This window comes from Pelecanus crispus, chromosome 6 (assembly GCF_030463565.1).
Source record: "Pelecanus crispus isolate bPelCri1 chromosome 6, bPelCri1.pri, whole genome shotgun sequence".
NCBI classification, from domain to species: domain Eukaryota; kingdom Metazoa; phylum Chordata; class Aves; order Pelecaniformes; family Pelecanidae; genus Pelecanus; species Pelecanus crispus.
This window is the reverse complement of record NC_134648.1, coordinates 7,978,532-7,999,107: the sequence shown is the minus strand read 5'-3', so window position 1 is coordinate 7,999,107 and position 20,576 is coordinate 7,978,532. Positions and strand designations below refer to the sequence as shown.

Sequence of the window (20,576 nt, the reverse complement as noted above, 5' to 3'; positions counted from 1 at the left end):
CAAAGGAGTTGAAACTTAGACTATTTTGTGATCATTTTTAACATACCAAGACAGCAAAACAACGGTCTTTTAAGATAAAATATAAACCCAAAGCTAGATCCAATTCATATTAACTTACTAAAAAATAAATTATGTTACATGTTGTACTGACTAGTATAGCATCCAAATAGGAAACGTGTTACAGTGGGCCTTTTATAAAATAATTCAATACTTACCTAAGTAGCACCTTTAATAAATGATCAGCAAACGAGTGTACTTCATAAGATCCACAATACCCCTTTTTTGATGGGTTAATTATAACTCCATCAACACCTAAAAGTTGTACTGGATCTATGCACAGAAGTTAGGGTCACAGGAAGAAATTCAAATGGTCAAGTACAAATCTGACTGCTCGCTTGTAGTGTCCAAGTGCAAACAGTGGTCTTTTAAGTATGTTTTTTCCCCAAGACACATTTATTATTTAGAATCCATAAACAGTAAATAACCAGGTCATCACTCAGAAGTATATGTTTACTTATTTTAAAAAAAGGTAAGAGCCCATTTACAAATTCCTGGATAGAACATTACATACTGATAAGAATTTATTTAAGAACTAGCTCTTGTCCCACAGGCATTCATACAACACGTCAATGGAGATAGGGACTCATATATCATGAATTCTTAAGTTAGTTTAAACTTACTCTAGCCTAAACCAGCTGTCTGACTTAGGTGTGTGAAATCTGTCCCCATAAAAACATGTGTCTCAATCAGCTACTGAATTTAGACTGTTAATGTCAGGGGTTTGAATTTAATCTAAAGGAAATACTGTAAATACATCAAACCTGTAATTTTTTATAAACTTTGGTTTTGACATTCTTTTTAAAAAGATGTCTTTTTTATATAACTAGTGACACCCACTTAACTACATTTATTTTACCTTTTGATGCTCTACACTACATTTTAATTAAAAGGAAGCACAAAGGTGAGAAAGAAAAGTTTTCTAACAGCCTTCATTTTATTTTTCCCGTTTGATACTATCTGTCCAGCTAGCCTTCTGGAAAACAAAATTCAAGGAAATTATACGATTATATAACCATGTGTTTTGTTTTAGAGTTTAATAGCAGCTCTTAGCTTGGCCGACCTTCCTCTTGGGTTTGTTTGAACATCCTTGGCCTGGGGTGTAAGAACTTTTTTCTGTATAAAAATCCACTTTGATTTGGATTTTCCATGGGGAAATTCTTGTGTATCTTCTTTGGAGCAATTTTTCAGAGCCTGTCTTATCTTCTGCCTTGAGCCAAGATTGTACTTTTCTGTCATGTCTATTCCATGAAGATAACGTTTGATAATACGATCTTCTAATGAATGAAAGGAGAGGGCTACAAGGCGACCTCCAGGTTTTAGAAACTTCTCAGCTGTCTTCAGCCCTATAAAGAGTTCATGGAGCTCATCATTTACAAATATTCGCAGGCCTTGGAAAGTTTTGGTAGCAACATGCGTAGGTCTCTGAAGCAAGTCTTTTCGTGCGTACAGTGCTGATGCTGGAAAAGCACCTGTCAAAGTTCAAAAGGTATATGTTAATATCTTATTAGTTCTACATTTCTATCCTGACATTAATCCACTCACGAATGATGACTTTAAAGGAAAACATACTTACAACTGAACCCTGAGTGGTGAGCTTCCTTCTTTATTATATATCTTTATTTTCTGCTTTGAATTCACATTTCTGAAAGTAAACCCTATTAAACTGAGCTGGCTTGCAGTTGAGCATTGGGTTTTTTCCTAGAATCTTTGACAGAAATTCCTTCCCCAAATGCTTCACAAAGTTAAAATACAAAATGATAGCTGAAACCAAGATAGGGAAAAAATGAAGATTGACTAGGTAAGTCTCACTTTACATCTCAATGTAGTCAATGTCAGTTCAGTATTTGTGGTGCTTTGTTTTATGCTTTGAAGGCAAAAAAAAATTAATATATGGTGGACACAACTTTAAGTGTTGCCTTCTAGATAATGACACATTTCTTCACAGACAGAGATAAGATGAAGACAATGTCTACCTGGTGATAAGTATCTTTCAATGAATTATTTAAAGCTTAAAAGAGGCATCCTTGTTTGGGGATAAAAACTGTTGACCACTATGCTCATGTTTCTTCAAATTTTCACAAAAATACTTTGAGAAATTTAGACAATGCAGCTGCTACTGTTGCTTTTTCATATGCCTATACAGCAGAATGTGTCAAGGTATGAGTTTGTTGGACGAAAATCACTGGATTAATTAATTTTTACTAGATGCACAAAACTCCCTCTTCCTTTCTCCAAAATTGTTATGAGTTATAAAAGTCTCTGTAGAGACTGAAATTTTGATAGAAACTTTAATATATCATTATTTAATGTATTTGAGGCTTGAATCTTCATTACCTGAGTACAGAGCAAAAAGCTAAAGAAACCAGATTTGACGGATCAAAGGGACTAAAGTGCAAGAGTCTTATAAGGTCTGTGAAATCTGAGTAAATTTGTAATCTATAATGTAAGTGAGCACAGGAGTCTGGTAAAGATAAATTGAATGAATAATGCTAGTGCTTAACTGGAAAGAATTATTTTTCCAAACAAGAGGGCCCATTAGAGATAAGGCAATACAGCTGGTATGTATGTATTAAAATGCTTTAACTCCATGCCAGTGCTAAACTACAACATAATAAAGCAATGGGTTTGAAGTAAATGCAGTTCATAATCAGGTAATTGATATTCCATGTAGTGGAGTAAGAGAAAGGAATGTGGTACCTCTGAAACAAGTTGACTGAATTCACATTTACACAGATGACTGAAAAACATTTGAGATCATAATCCAGTACATTGGCACAAAATAATTTATTAGTGGAATTCTTGAGAGTTTTAAAGGCAAGATTTTACTTATGTCAGAAAGCGTAAGTGTTTGGCATCACAAACACATAAGTGATCATTGGTGTTCAGCAAAGGGAGAGGCCAATAACGGGATTTAAAAATTCAATCATTATTAACAGCATTATTATCATGTATGTGGTGTATCCAAGGTGCGTTTCTGCCTACTCAGTTTTCCCAACTACATTCCCTATCTCCTCAACTCTAATGCTAACAGTTCCTGAATTAACTGGAGAGACCTATCGTAGCTGTAGCTATTTCCTATTCCTATAGTCTGAATCCTTTCAGACAGAAAGTGGCAACATGATCAACTTCTCCCAACACAAACTACTGCACAGGAATTTGTGGCTTTAAACCCTCTTTCACAAAGCAGAGTAAATAGATTTAACCTGCAGGAGCTAGGCTCCTTCATCACTTACAAACTCTAGAAAAAGTCACACTAGCTAGCTAGCCAATATAATTTCTGTCTTTGAGAACACCACATTCTATCTATACTTTATATAATTCATAAAAAGAATATATACCCCTATTGTACGGGTCACAAAGCCTGTTTTGATGAAAGAGCTGAACTAAAAGGAGAACTCAAAATTGCAGAAGGTAAAATGTCCCAAGAAACCAACTGACACCAAGCTTGTACTACCTGGCACAGTATCTGTTTCCATATTTCTTTACACACCTAAAAATAGATTCTTTGAAAACAGAATCCTTAAAACAGCCGTTGACTGCCATTTGTATGTGAAGAAAATCGTCTCTTAATGTGTAACATAAAGGAATGCGGTGCTGAGCAATGGCAAACTAACAGCTACAAACACTAGTGGTATGCTAAGAAATCTTGAATAGTTATTAAATGAAACAGTAGGGTTTAAAATCAGCATGTAATGTATCCAGAAACACCATAGGACATGCATGTTTCCATAGCATACACTAAGTGACTAAATATACATAACTGCGTATTCTCCAGAAGACCTGTCTTAGGTTTCAGTTAATACTATTTTTCTTCAACGGAATTTGAAGTTGAAACATCAGATACCCGGGTATCTTTTGAACTCAGTTACAGAAACCATGGTCTCTTGAATAAGAAAATACTGGTTTTGTAAAAGATCTTACACAACAAATCTCTCTCTCTTTCTAAGCCTACTTTTAAACCCACTGAAAACGTGCCTCACTCTTCCCCTCCCCCCTTCCAAACCCAAGCCCACTGCTGCCATATTCACTCCATGAAAACAGTTGTAACTGGAATGAAAAAGCACTCTTCCCTTACAAAATACCAGCTATTAACATGCTAGTGGGTTAGAAAACAGGGTGCATTTTTTTGGTTCTACCCGTATTGTTCCTGCCCCTTGCTGAAAAAAATTACAGCTGTGACTTGAAGAGCATCAGTTTTACACTTTCAACTTTACTACCCAGAGCTAGTGCTCACCTCTCAAAGCAGATTCAGAATTTTTAACTATCATATTTTAGCAGTCTAAGTATTTTCTAAAAATACTGCTCATTTTCTGGGGATGATCCATTTCTGATATTCTGAGAGTATTTCAGCTTCCAAAAGTATCACAGATAAAAATGAAGTCAACCCACAAGAGTACAGCATGTAATTTAGGTACAAAACTGACTGTACTTCTTGATTGGGACCTAACCATAAAAACAGAAGCCTAGAATGAGATCCTTGTTTAAATTTCCACAGCCAATCTCACTGGAATCTGAGTAAAATACTGGAAGTTTTATCTCCTATGTCACCAAAATATCTTTTACTTATCTGAAAAACCAAGAATGATATAAAGATCTACTTCAAAACTGGTTTTGTAAAAATCTAAATAGACATGACATGCTGATATCTGGCCAGATTTTTAGTAGTCTGATCATGAACACTGCTATTTTGCAATTGCAATACTGAACAGATAAACAAAAGAAATGAGATACTCAGGCTACCAGAAGGACTAGGACACTACCAGGTCTTTGGAAGGTTCTTCCATTTGTCCTGCCATGGTTGTTGAGTGCAGTGTCTTCCTAAAATAATCTTCTATGACAATTAACTATGTCATTAGTTTATTACGGTGAATTAATTTATCACACACTGAAGAAAAATAAATTAAAACCCAGATATATTCTGTAAGTATAATACAACCTTACATGCCTCAATTGAACGTGCACAAACAGCACTGCAGGTCATATGTAACTGTACAGAATACTAATATTCAGGAAACTGGTTGTCCTGGTTTCGGCTGGAATAGAGTTAATTTTCTTCCTAGTAGCAGGCATAGTGCTGTGTTTTGGATTTAGTAGGAGAAGAATGTTGATAACACGCTGATGTTTTTAGTTGTTGCTGAGTACTGCTTATGCCAGTCAAGGACTTTTCAGCTTCCCATGCTCTGCCAGGGGCACAAGAAACTGGGAGGGGGCACAGCCAGAATAGTTGATCCAAACTGCTCAAAGGGCTATTCCATACCATATGACGTCATGCTCAGTATATAAACTGGGTGGGGGTTGGCCGGGGAGCAGCGATCGCTGCTCGGGGACTGTCTGGGTATCGGTCGGCGGGTGGTGAGCAATTGCATTGTGCATCACTTGCTTTGGATATTATTATTGTTATTATCATTATTATATTGTTATTATTATCATTACTATTTTAGTTTATTTCAATTATTAAACTGTTCTTATCTCAGGAGTGTTTCTCACTCTTACTTCTCCAATTCTCTCCCCCATCCCATCGGGGTAGGGGGAGTGAGCGAGCGGCTGTGCGGTGCTTAGTTGCTGGCTGGGGCTAAACCACGACACTGGTAAAGAAATGCAGCCACTTTGCAGCTTTATGCAACCAAAACTAAACCAAAATCAAACCATTTCCAGGTTCAAAGACTTATTGGTCTGTCTTCAGAGACTGGGATTAACTAATAAATATAATGTGTGGTAGTGATTTCTGTCACACTGGCCTCCATCTTTTTAGTAAATGCAGTGGATTTTGATCTATGTTCTGAGGGTGAAAAATATTTCTACCCCACTCTAGTTCTCTGGTATAGTTAAAGAAAAACCTACTTGTGCTTTCTGCTAAGGCACAAAATCTCTCACCCGGCCCCCTCCAATTACCATGACGCTAAAAGAAAATCTTTCCTGGTAACAGGCTGTACAATGTAAAAAGATATAAAAAAATCTGTATGGGAAGCTTGTAAAATGAATTTCATTCATAAAAACACCATGCTTCTGGCTAGATGACTGGTTTGAAATCCCAGTGAGAGAAATTATCATTTTTAGTTTTGGGACGCCCTGATGCTACTTACACTTTTAAAAATCTAATAGATTCACATGTTGAAATGTATTGAAATTTTAAAGCTGGTGAATGAAATCAGCAACGTGCTGTGCCTGTCAATATGAACTATTAAAGTCCCCAGAGTGTATGAGAGTGGGAGAGTTTAAAAATTAATTCAGATCGTGCACCTGTTTGCAGGAATCCGTCTGTTGAATTAGCATTGCATTTAATAAGTTTCTGTGACGCACCTAATGTCCTTTTGTCTAGGCTCCCTCAGTACAGTGTTAATTCTCACCCATCTGAAATTCAGGCAATATTATAAATTCCAAACTGATAATTAAAGTCTATAAATGTGAACCAATCTGAATGAGACTGGCTTTACCCATTAAAGTTCTTTTTAAACTTTTCAGATTTCTTTAATATCTCATCATCAATTCCTTTCAAGTTAAGTCCAAATGATTACATGATGTCAAAACGATCTGTTAATAGATTATGTATCTAAGTACCACTGAGAAAAATTAAATTTTGAACAAAAACTAATAGATAAGAAGGTATATTACCTTCTGAAAAGAAATAAAAATAGATCATCAGTTGCACAGAAAAAGCATATTAAAATTACATTCTAAAAATTTCACTGTTATTAACCAGTTTTCCTGTACATCAAGTTAAACCTATTGTTTCCAAACAACTGAATGAGCTACAGCAAAAGCCATGAGGAAGTGCTTCTTAATCGAGTTCCACATATCTATTCATAGTCCTTCAGCTGAGAACTACTAATCTTTAGTATTTACAGAGCATTCATCATTGCAGATAGCCGTGTGAGAATTATAAACAGTGGAGTTCGACTGTGCTGCAAGAAGAGATGATGTTCACATGACTGAACAGAAAACTCCTCCTTTTTCCCATGTAAACTGCAGACTCCATAGTTACAGGGATCTCCTTATTCAAATGGATCACAATTCAATGGCACAGTATGTAGAGAGACAACTTTCAGGCTCTAGGTCAAGAAATAGGAAGAATTACTTTTCTTAAATTGGAAACAAGAGGAGCAAGAGATCACTTGGCTACCTGAGTTAGCCCCAAGCTGTTGTAGGCAATCTTGACATACAAATATATTTATACATTTTTTCCAGCTATACTTTAAAATTATAACTCTTGCTAATACAAACTTCAGAAATGCCTGATTGTTCTGTAACTGTTGTGGAGGCATTTTGTTTGTTTTCTTATTTTAATTACATCCTTCACTCTTATCTCCCAATCAATCAGCAACAACAATACACATTCTAACTTTTTGGGGGTGGTAGGAAAGACCAGAAGTCTAGCATTCTAATAAACACAAATGGAATTTTCCAATTTCAGGCTAGTCCAAATCTAGATTCACTGGTATTCTAGTTATCAGCTGGACCTTAACACAAAACTTCAGAGTTCTAGAGCATCTGAAGTCATAGTAATCTATAACATGTGAAAGAAATATGGACCATACATGAATTCTCAGATAGTGACACCAGCAAAGAAAGAGAAATAAATACTCAACCTCATTGGCTAGATTTTTTGCTTGTTTTCTGGCTCCTATACTAGGCAAAAAAAATTGATCCTGTTCTGGAGAGATAATCATGCTTGCACAGAGTCTGCAAAATCTAAAATGTAAGATTTTATTATTCCAATTAATTTTTTTTTTTAAAGGACTTGACATTTAACTAATAGGTCATAGATTTTATTCTGGTAAAGTCATGAATTAGTCAGGGGTTTTTTTGTGCTGTGCCATCAAGAGGGTCCTGTAGCTGTGGTGTCTGGCGCTTTAGCTCTGGCTTAACTCAATAACTTCATGGATATCATCTTGCATAAGAATGTATATTGATGATAGATGATAAATTAAACAAAATATATTATAGTTACCAGAATTTTTTTAAGGTATAATCAGTTCAAAAACTAGTAGGATCCACCATTGTGTTCCTTTAATGGAGGAATCAAATTAAAATTGGAAGTTCTACCCAAACAGGGATCAGTCTAACAGTCCTAACATTGTTTTAACTACTTGCATACTTCAAAAAAACAAAAAGCACACAAAACATACATATTTACTGTCTTGGCAGATATGTGTTGGATTCATTGTCTTTGGCATATACTATCTGATGCATACTTGATTCATGTATCAAGCTGCTCTTCAAATATAGCAGAGAGTTTAAAGTGAGAACAAAAAATTCTTCTCATTGTCACAGAAAAGTGACCATTAAGTGATGACTCACATGCAACACATTAAACATGAAGGGCTCTTCAATCACTATCTCTTAGGCACTAGTATTTTTATTTTCTTACTTCAAGCTAGTGCACAAAACTATTTCAGAAGTTATGGAGTTGCTTGTTTGCAGCCTCTAACACATTACATCTTTAGCACAGCAATATGGTTGCTTCAGTCTCAATAATGGTACACTGTTAATCAACAGTTTTTCAAAAAGCATGCGATACACGTGACAAACCCCTAAATTATTAGTTTGTGTTGTTGATGACAATGACTACATTAAAAATGTAACTCTTCAAGTTTTATTAAAGACTCATAGTGTTTTATCTCTTTGGTTTTTTAAGATTGTTCCTCACATTCACTATATTTACAGCAGGGGCTTACAACAGCAAGCAGTGTCTTCAGGTCCTTTAATCATTATCAGCTAAACTTTGGGCTTTGGGCGGTTGACTGGGTATTTTGCTCAAGTATCCTGACTTACACAAATCCAAACCTTTTAATTTGTTTGTCAGTCATTAAAACTAAGTCCCTTAAAATTCCAGTTTAAGTAATACAAATCTTTATGAATACAATATATTTTTTAAAAGTCTTCAGGACACTGATACAATGCTTAACACTATTCTTTAGCAAATGTTAGATTTGGATAGCCATTTTAAAGGTCTGTATTCAAAGGAGTCAGCAGTTTAGACTTATTTGCGATAAGAGCCAGTAATTTTCATTTCTTGGTTAAAAAAAATAAAAATACCCCAATGTTACATATCATAATGTTAATGAACAGGATTTGTGTCTTACATTTTAATTTGAAAATTTTCACTTGAGAACACAAACATGAAGGTTCTTGATGTGAGCACAGTTCCTGCCTAACTACATTTTGTTCAAGTTGTTTACAGTGAAGAGCAAGTAAGATGAAGCGTTTCAATAGTTGCTTCAGGCTGATGTAGTTGGCATTCACAAAGTGAAGCAAGCTATGCATTGCTTTACTTTTTGCTTCCTGGTTCTTTAAGCAGACAGAAATGATCTGATTTCATTCATAATTGGAAACTGCCATGGTACTTCCCCTCAAAATATTAAAATGTAGAAGTTTAAAAGAGGTATATGACGTATCTGATATTTGAAGGCTTATCAATAGCTGGGATAAAGAATTCCCTAGGCTGCTGTCATTCTGTGTTTCAACTTGGTTGGCAAATGGTAAATCACTTCATGTAAAATCTATTATTAAACTAATCGTCAAACTACAATATAAGAAGTGGGACCTTAAAAAAAAAAAAGACAAAAAAAGACCACTGACATCAGAGCAGAATAGGCAGGATTAGATCCTGCATGATTTCAAGTACAAATAGATCCCTCTGGGACTTTAGGGATTAATATTTTTTCTCCTCAGCCACTGTGAAGAATTAATGAGGGTACCTGCAACAATGCTTGCAAGCTGCTGAGTTCTGGTGATGGGGTATATGCTGCGTGCCTGAACGATGGCTGAAGCGATTTTCTTGGCATGCCTCTCCTCCCCGTATGTTCTCAGGATGGACGCAAGTGCCTGTTGATCTAAGGCATTCACAACATCAGCAGCAGTGGGCATGTCAGGGTACCTACGCACAAGAAGAGCCAATTAGTTCGCTGACGTCAGTTTTCATTGACAAGAGGTGAAGCTTCATAGCATTGAGACATAAAGTCAAATTCACACACTGCATACAAGTGCCTTTGAGGTTTTCAAATAAGAGACAGCAACCCTGTGAAAACAGATATAGCTTGCACCTTTTAAATCTTTTCTCTTACTACCTTAAATGGAGTTTGTTCCTGAACATCATTAGAACAGCTGAAACTTCCAAGTATTATCAAAAACTATACTTAATGAGTTGACAAGTATAAATACATTTCAGTATCATCTTAAAATGGAAACCTGTGTGGCTTCTTATTTCACCAGCTTTAGAATATACCCTTGCCCCTTACAGGTTCATTTTAGTCACCTTGCATTGTATGTTGTTTTCTAGTCAGAACTGATTTCAAGGATCTTTTCTTCCACATCCCCTGCTATGAAAACAATTGCTCATGAAAATAATTTAACTTTACTTTCCACTAAAAGGCAGAAGAATTTATATCCAAATACTGTTTTGAGAGAATAAAAATGATCTAATATTGCAAATGTCAGGAATTATTACAATATAAACAATATAAGCCATACATTTATTTTTTTTAAATCTCTGTAACTTTGCTATTGAAATAGTTCAAGGTATTTTATGAACATCATATATGGGTTTACTAATCGGAGAAAACATACAACCTACTTAATAAATTCTCTTCTACAAAGACATGAATGTGAAGAATATTTTTCAGGCACTTATTACTCTCCTGCAGTATCTTACAAAAGATAACAAAACTTAGAAATCAGAGGCAAGTAGTATCATAGCAACAACCGTAGTGTAAGGCTTTTGTTATGCCACAGGTATCCTTTGTTCTTATGCTCCTGTTCCATGTATGTATTCTCATGATGCAAATATAAGCCTGGAGTTCAGATTCTTGAAATCTGAGGGCTGAATCCCAGGAGGATCGTGTGAGCTTTTTACACAGAACTGGAAAAAGCGAGTATCATGAAATTTGCTGTGTTAAGACTTAACGTTAATGTGTTAAGATAATTCCTTAGAAACTGAGGCTTCCCATCAGCTCTGTGTGAGCAATGAGAGATCAAATGGCATTTCTTAAGACTGCAGGTTCATCAAAACACAAAGCAAAAATTCTCATTCTCCCAGTAATGCATTATGCAATTACCGCCATCATCTATAAACCAGCAATCTTTGGTTGTTCATGTAAAAAGCACAATGCTACAGAAACATATTAGATTGTTTCAAGATGAAAATTGCTACATAAGTAGAAATTACCATTCCACCATTGATTTTCATGCTCTTGAATGTACTAAACACCAATTCTAACAATTTAAATAGAGGTGATTTATTTAGTAATTCTTAATGGGACAATTAGGTAAGCCTGATGTGCCTCCTACACAATGTGAAAGGAAGCCTATAATATTGCTAAGGAAAGCTTACAATAAATCTATGGACATGGAAGACAACGTTACACTAGTGTGTTAAAGGCAATGTTGCTATCTGATTTCAATTGGCAGATACCATGGATGGGATTTTATTTATTTATTTTATATTACATTCCTTTTAGAGAGAAGTAACTGGGTCAGATGGCCATTGCAGAAAAAAGGGAGGTTGCTCCTTTCCTGAGGGAGCAACTGAACATGCTCAAGTGAAGGTTCCACAAATAGTAAGCATGGCAGAAAACAAAAGGGACTGCATTAAGCGGTAGTGAGCCTGCAGATCAAGTACAGTCTGAGAAACTGAGGAAGTTAACAGGGAGAAGACAGGCCTCTGAAAGTGAGATGCCCCTGTGACTGTATATCATACACTCCAAAAATATAAAATTTTAATGGTATAGTTAACAAAAACATTATTGGTTTAATTACTCATCACTGGAACATTCCTCTTATTCCAGAGAAGGAAAAGAACGATAACCAGGTTTCTAAGTATTGAGATCAAAAAAACCTTTGTGGCAAAAGACAGACAGCATACTCGTGCAAAGTTAGATATGGTTTGACGATGAGAATTCTTCAATTTAAGGGGAAATGAAATGCATGGTGGTTGCCGAGCACACAGTTTGTGAGTTTCAAGGAAAAATATTTTATTAACAGGTACCTGTCACTATCCATCCTCATGTCCAAAGGTCCGTCCTTCTGCAGGGAAAAACCTCTTTCAGGTGTATCAAATTGCATAGAAGAACAGCCAGCATCCAAGAGAACTCCGTCTAGAGTCCCTGGCTCAACTCCAGCAGAGATTAACAAAGCCTCTGACTGGCTAAACTGTCCTAGAAGAGCTCGAATCTGTTTCCTGGAAGAAAATAACAAATAAATAGCCTCAATTTTAATTATAACAGTGCAGTGCCTTCCCCTTGTATAGCAGGAATTAGATAGTAGCACTCACTTGCCTCAGAAGCAATAGGGCTATTCCCAAAGTAATAGTTTAAGTACTGTTTTCATATGTCAACATCAAAAATTGGTCCAACCCACCCATCAGCAGCTACTTAAACTTCTTTAACACTTTACTCCCTTCCTGCTTGATCTCAGAGAAATGAAAACCTGACTAAAATTTCATTTTTTCAACATGCAGGAACTCAAAGGGACACCGTTCACATTCAGCGGGAATGCCCTGACCACCAAGGTACCTGCTGTGCTGAGCAGGGCCCTTGGTCAAGTAGAGGCCAAAGTGTGGAAAAGAACAAATGGTTCTTGGATCTAGAGGGGAAGCAGACAAGATGGAACATGACTGCACAGCCTTGTGCTTAATACTTACCTGCCAGGAAAAAAAATCCTGCCATGGGAAAAACACCTTTCTTTTTAGTGGTATTTGCCGTTTCAGAAATAATTGGGCAAATGAGGTGCACTGGATCATAAGCAGATAAAATACTTCAGTGTAGTTTTGATTCAGGCACCTAATCACTGCGAAGAGTAGAGTTTTACATGCATTTTTGTGCTAGCATTCTTCTTTCTTAGATTTAAGGTGGTTCTTGCTTAATATTCCCATACTGGGAAGGGAAAGTGGCATGACAAGGGAGAAGATGACACATCTCTGAGGTGCCCAACTCTTTCTTGGGTGTCTAATCCTGGACTTCTGATTCTTGTTTATAAATAAGGTGACTACGATTAAATAATTTATTTTATCTATCTGTCAAAATCTCAATGAATTTCACAAAGATCTAAAAAGACTAACCAACATGCTGCTGTATTTTTAAGCAGTACCTGCAAAACACAATATATTTCTCCCCCTAATAAGAAGCCACTGCCTCCACATCTGGGTTTTGATTAAGGTTTGGATAACTGCTCCTCAGCACCATGCATTAGCATTCAAATTATTACAAGGTCCACTAGGTTAACTCATACCATTGTGTGTGAGTTACACGGGCAGAAGCGAATGGATAGAGAGAGCAACTGCTTTAACTGTTTCGGCTACAAAAGGACAGCTGCCGGTATATCTTCTGACACTTCAGCATTATAGTAATTTGGAAAAAAAAAAAAAACACCCAAACTTTTTCAAAATATCAGCTTAAGTCTAATCCTTCTTTCAGGTCAGTTTAACATCAAGACAACTGGCACTATGACATAATTTAGTTAACTCCAGTGGCTCCAGTTTTAAAATAGTGTATGAACAGTCCTCATCAGAATCAGAACCTCTTCTGCGCCCATCCAATTGGAGTGAGAAAATGCTACCGGGGGTAGGGGGTGAAGCTCTGTTAAAAGGAAGAAGTCATGCAACCATATGGAAGAACATTTAGCTACGCAATGGTATCCTCATTAGAGCAGAATGAATCAACCTATTTAACATAACAGAAAAAACGGGAAATACCTTGAATGAACAGATTTCATGAGGGATATCATGATCACACATTCGCATTTCTGAATTGATTACTGTCCAGCACATAATTAAATACAACTATTCAGCTTAATAAGAACTGACAGTTCCTGAAAAGCACAATGATCCACTTAACATGTTTAAACCAATTTAAGCTGTGTAGTTATAGCTTTGAGATTTTATTTCCCCTCAATATGAGAGGAATTTTCTTGAAAATCTGTACCACTTTGTCCAACTGGGCAGTGTTTCTAACTTTACAACTTGTGCAAATGAATGAACTTTAAAATTCTGTATGTGGGAGATGAAAATAAGTAAGATCTGGAAAAAACTATAAATTGCCATTGTCTAGTTCCTCCAGCGGACAGTAATCCATGCTACGAACTAGTGCTGTACTGTGCCACCAACCAATCTGAAAAAGTATTTTGAACTACATTTATAACTTGCTAGAAATTTGATTATGATTCTTTAAACAAGTCATAAGTATGTGGATGGCTAAGATGTTTGGGACGGTGGCCTTTGATTTGTGGCCTCCCAACCCTTTGTTATTAGGAAAAGGTAATTAAAAAAGAAGTATATTTGAAGTAAGTTGAAATTTACTCTTTGGTAGAGAGATGCTTCAGCTGGAAAATGTTTTGGAGTTTGCAAATAAAAAAAGATTGAAAAAGAATTAGATTGACATTTTGATGTCAGCCTTTCAGCTGTGTGAAATTACAGCCTCTGTATATAACCTGTTTGTTAAACAACACATTCTGTGTATCAGTAGTGGATATAGGTGCCTTAGTGAATACAAATCTTTACTAAAAATAGATGCATTTCATGACATTATAAGGACTCTATTAAAATGTTCAAGCCAGTTCTCTGAATTCCTGTTTCTTTGTGGACTAGAAGAAACAATTTTAAGCATCTTAGGTATCTCATACATTTCAATTAATCAAACCAAGTACACAGCTATGAAACATTTATTACCTTATGAAAGGAAATACAAATATCAACTCTTTTTTCAATAGGATAGTAACAGTGATGATAGTGATGACGAGGACTAATCTATTAGATTATGAGCATGACACATTTATTTAAAGAAAAATATTTTGCCAAGCATTCAAAAGCATTTATTAGAACGTAATAAAACTCCTCCCTTGTCTACTATTCTTTACGCCTATGCTTAAATAATAACTGCCTGTTACACACATGATTTTCACCGAAAATGCTTAATTTAGCCTCATTTCCTTCTGCCTTCAGATTTTTGTTTACATCATCTGTAAATTGTGTTTCCAGAATAACCTCATATGAATAATAAAAGCTGTGTGCCCTGCACTAAAAATGTTTATTTCCCACAGTCACATGCTTTCTGCCCTCCCCAGGTATGTAGAAATTATTTTTGTTTTCTTTTTCAGTGTTCCAATGTTTTCTTTGGGCATTACAAGTTTTATGTTCCATGATGATACTTTTCTAGTGTGAAAATCTGTCTATTACCCTTTCTGTCTTAATGTATTGCAAAAAGAGCACTTAGTGGAAAAAGCAGGAAAGGTAAACCAGGGAACATCCCTAAATACCAAATAAAACAGCCAAGCTCATAGTTCAAAAAAGCCTAAGAAGAGAGAGCATATCAAAACATTACAGACCAAGACTGAACAGGGGTTTTAGGTGAGTCTTGGGGATGCCATCAAAAGCTGTTAAGACTACAAAGGGTAACACAGAGAGCATGTTAATCATTTTAGGTAATCTTTGAGGGTTACAACCTCACTAAATCCAATTGTCTTGCTTAAGAGAAAATATTTAAACTTAGTACTTGAACAGCACTTCACATATTCAGAATATTTTAGAAACATAAAACAACTATGAAGAGATTTTAGCTCCTCTCTTATAAATGGAGAAGACTTACAGGGTTTAATACTGAATGAGTTGAAGATACCTATGTAGAAAACTAAAACACTTTCAGAGGTTATTGTCTGAGGATGTAAAAAAGCAGACAATACCTGTCACATGTTTAGCTCTCATTTGGCTTGTGTGTCTGTGTGTGTGGTAATAGCATGGTCAGCTTTGATAAATTCCCAACTGTGAAAGTCAAGCAACCTCTAACTTCTCAAAACATATTCATTTTGACATTCTCCAAGAAAAAAGTATTTAAGATTCTAAAAGAACACTGGGAACACAGAGAATCCAGCCAATTTTAAAAATAATAAAAAGTTATTTCAGCTGCTACATATGTTGTTGGGGCCTTAATAGATTTTATTGTGCAACAACCTCAAGAGCTTGCAGCATTCTTGTCCTGTTTGCTACAGTTAGAAAATAACACAGATCCTTGGGTTCAGGACCCTTTGTTCAGGTCATAACACAGCATTTTATTATATTATACTATGACACATAGCATAGTAATTCTGACAAACAGCATTGGATCCACACTTCTCAATTATATGAAAGAGCAGAATGAGAAAGAGTTCGAAGTCTCCTTAATGTATTTCAGGCTCTTTTGCTTTCAGTTAACCTCTGGTATTCTACAACGCTTTATAAAAATATTTCTTTTTTATTTTACTCAGCTGAGAGGGATGCGCACGGAAGAAAGTAAATTTGAATGTAGCTTCTACAAAATAAACAGAGAAAATCTTTTCCCTTGCCTATTTTCTCTCCATTGTCACAGAGGTTGCTGTGACATCAATCATTCAAGTAATTTCACAGAAAAGTATGATTATGCTTTCATGGTGCTTCAGCATTTTTTATGTGTATACAACAATACTTGCTCTTGATCTTTCACCATCGGCCCCCTTACAAGTTCTATGTATGAACACAGAGAAAGTTGGGAAGTGATGATCCCTTGTCAACAGTAAAAACTACCTTCTACTCAACCAGAATAAATGGTTTCTTTGAGAGAACTGGGGAAAAAAAAGTTTTTCAGCTAACTCTTGCCAATGCACATCAAACGAAGAGGCTAATCTGGTGCTTTGCTTGATTCAGTAACTCCACTGAGACTGCCAACAGGGGTGCCAATTAGCACCAGCTGTCATGAGGATATTGGTACAGACCTGGTTTGATGTCATTGACTCACTTCACCTAGGGCACGCAGCAGCTGTCAGATTGCTGTGACTTTTGCTCGCAGCTGCGCTGGGCCAGGCACACCCAGAAGCAAACCACAAAGTAGTCCAGTCATAAATTCCTGGAACTTTCAGCATCCTACCTATGAGCACTACTCTGCCTCAGTGCAACATCCCTCTCAAAAAAATGTATCTGAACATTCTGTAAAAAATTTTAAATGACCTTTGACAAATGGGAAATTGGCATGGTTTTCATGTTTGCAAAGAAAAAAATAAAAATAAAAATTGTAACACCTATCAACTTATAAACGAACCTTGTCATTACATTCTTAGCTTTATAAAAAATTAATTATAGCTCTGGAAAAAGCCCATATGTCTATCTGAGAACTGACAGTCTAGGCTGGGTTTTGTGCTACAAAATTACAAAACCAAATCTCAGCCACTGATTAACAAAGACCTGAAAACAGGAAGAAGTGTATGTGAAAAGCAATTTCTGCAGAACCAATGAAGTTCACATTTTCAAATTTGAAGGCTATAATAATAATTTTATTCTGCGTATTAAGATCACAGAAATGTCATTGTAAGTATTTATGAATTGGTAAACATTTACGTACGACGTACTCCCACTTAAGACTAGGGAACACTTAAACATATGCATACATTCTAAAAGTTAAATACTTCTTTTCCATATAACTTGAAGACATCACACCAAAAAAACCCAACAAAAAGCCCTTTTTGTATTAACCTGTAGAACACTGAGCATCTTACACTGTCAGAACTACTATCCCAAAGATGAAAACGCTTGCCTTTCTCTGCCTCCTCTTGTCAATTGCCTGTCTTCTATCTCTGATACAAACCCTTCTGAAACTAGTTATTTCCTGCTTTAATTTTCTCCTGCAGCTTCCAGCAAAACTTCCTCTCCTTCTTACTCTGCTACAGATTCCATAAAACAATGCTGTCCTTTGTTCCTCGTGTCTCATTGACTCCAAGCACCAAAACCTGCTTTTAACAACCTCTCAAGCATACCTGCAAGAAATTTCAGGATGCCTCAAACCAGATTGCTCATTATTTTAATATTCATTTTTACTTTTATATAAAGTATGCATTCCACTGTTCTGTCCGCTAACACCAACACAATTACAGTAAAAACTACTGTTCAAAATTAAAGGAACTATAAACACTGTTTTAATTAAAGGAAAAGATATAACTATTTAATCAAAAACACAAATATCAAAGATCATTTCCACAGAGTACATCAGAAATCTTACCATATTAGACATCTTTCATAGCAGGTATGTTCAACCCCGTCAAAAACAAATATGAAAATTTAAGTTCCTAATGAACAATATTCCTCTCTGGCTAAATTAGAGATTAAAGAGGTCATTTCTTTCTGGGCAAACGGAAGACTAGCAGAATAAGACTAGCGATTATTGAGGCAAATTTCAAAATTATATGTCTCGCCAAAATTTGCGAAAATGTACTTTTAAGTTTCCTATGTAACACAAAGTTTTGCTCATTAATAAGAGTAAATTATATTATTTTATGCAATTTTCAGCTAGCCAGAGTTAAAACCTTTGTTATAAAATACGTAACATTGTTATGAATGCCACCTTTATTACATAGTATATGCAAAATACACAATATGCTGTCATCATTCAGATGTGCCAAGAAAACCAGGACATTAGAATGATTTGCTTTTCATTCACGAGACCTGACAGCTCAAAGGATAAGACACCACCCATCAGAAGACCCATAAACATTTCTCTGACTTTACATTGCCCCATCCAGGGATTTTCGTTTGAGGCGTATGTTAGGTTAGCATTCACAGCAATAGGACAGCCTAGTTTTACAAGGTTCAGCGGCCATAATGCAAGAACTGTTGAACACCTGCATCATCTGAGGTCTACCAAACATTCTTTGTGACCCTCAGCTTTATTAACACTGATTTTAACTTCAAAGCTGACCAGCTTGCTTTACACTTCTGCCTCGTTTTGTACTGGTTTTCATTCCCTCTCCTGTTCTCACACAACCTCCAGGGAACACAGTACAGTGCAAATAAAGATGACAGAGCAGAGCACAGTTTGCTGGGCAAACCAGTGAATCAGGTAGCAAAACCACCAGGTGCACTTTCAAAAATGCTCACTTTCCATGGTCACGGAAATCAAAGAGTTGAGAGGAATAACTGAAAAAAAAATGGAGGCGAATCACAGAAGGATTTATGGTCTCTACTAATGCAGGAAAGCCCCACCACAGCACTTCAGGATGGTTTTGGTTTTACAAGCACAGCCATTGTGGTTCTACCTCCATTCAGCCACGAGTGGAAGCAGACAGGCTGCAGCACAGTTCTGAAGCAATAAGAGACTTACACAGTAATTTCCACAGCCAATGAAACCACACCACCCCATTCAGGTCCAGTATGTATTATTACATCATTAATGAATCTGCCTGTTATGTCAGACCTTCTAATAACCAATATTACTTTGACAATTACTGCAAGAAGTTTTGATGCTCTTGCAGCATTTCTGCTGACAGTTTGCATGATCACTTTTTAAGGGTGAATGTTTATCTCATTATTCAAGTTCTATTTCTAAGATTATTTTTTAGTGTAACAAAAGGTAGTAAAGCAACTTTCCTTAGAGTTAATAAATCTTATGCATCATTTCCTCATTCTTTCAACACTAGCATGTTAAAAGATACCTTTATACCTGTTCTAGTTGAAGATGTCCCTGCTCATTGCAGGGGGGGTTGGACTAGATGACCTTTAGAGGCCCCTTCCGACCCAAACTATTCTATGATTCTATGATGATACCCCAATAACCCACAATACAAATTCATATTTTCATTAAAGACACAATGGTCCTTCACTGAACTCAAAAGAAATGTTGCTACCGGCCTTAGAAGGAAGAAGAGTTCTGTTTAATTCAGTTGCCAAAACCCTGTAGAATACAGAAAGAAATTCTGGATATACATCAGCAAGTGGAAAAGTACAAAGTGACATCAGAAACATAACAGCTGTGTACAAGCATCTTTCATCCCATGAATATAAGAATACTAAAATCTGTAGCAACAATCATCGCAGATACATTTTTTTCAACATGCATGGAATGAGCAGATCACATCGTCTTTTTCCCAGTGTTAATGCCCAGTCTCAGAGGAATCTGAAATTATATTCAGGGTTTCAGACAGGACAAGGCACATAAACAGATTTATCATTCAATCAGATTTACTGATCAATTACTGATCAGTTGTGATCAGCTATGTATAATGACCAAAATACCATATATGAAACGTTACTGTTTCAAAAGACAACAACTTGTCTCTCCTGAGTGTTAAAGGAACAAAAAAAGTGTACTTTCTCTACTAACTGCTTTCCCTCCCTGCAACATTTTAGTTTGTGCTGTCTAATTATGTTTCTACCATACGTAAATCAGTAATTAATGATTCTGTGCATAATATGGATATTAATGAAGAAGGATTTTTTACACATAACAGAATCTCAGATCAAGTAAATTATTTTTCTAGCAAAGTTAAATCATTACAGTGTCCAGTGCTTGCTCCTCTAAACTCATAATTTCAGAAATACATAGTAATCTGTTCATAAACAAAGGACTATGAAGAAAGTGCAAAATAATCTTGTAGTCAGTTTCAAAGATCAGAATATAGCTATCCAGCTTCCAAGGATATTTGTTCATTAGCTGAATAAAAGCTTTAATTTATTGACACATTTATCTGCATATAAAGCAAGAACTTGAAGTTAACAGAACATACACTGATGATTTAAAAAGCAACATGCA

At 35.9% G+C, this 20,576-nt stretch overlaps 1 protein-coding gene across 1 annotated transcript in view; it reads right to left on the bottom strand.

The window, feature by feature from the left end:
- Window positions 1-1,086: 1,086 nt before the first annotated feature.
- METTL15 (methyltransferase 15, mitochondrial 12S rRNA N4-cytidine) overlaps window positions 1,087-20,576 on the bottom strand; it is a 97,107-nt gene continuing 77,617 nt past the window's right edge. The window contains exons 3-5 of the mRNA XM_075712396.1: window positions 12,044-12,235; window positions 9,759-9,937; window positions 1,087-1,529 (exon numbers count right to left, since the gene is read on the bottom strand). Coding sequence (XP_075568511.1) covers window positions 1,087-1,529; window positions 9,759-9,937; window positions 12,044-12,235 — 814 coding nt within the window. The remainder of the gene's footprint in view (window positions 1,530-9,758; window positions 9,938-12,043; window positions 12,236-20,576) is intronic.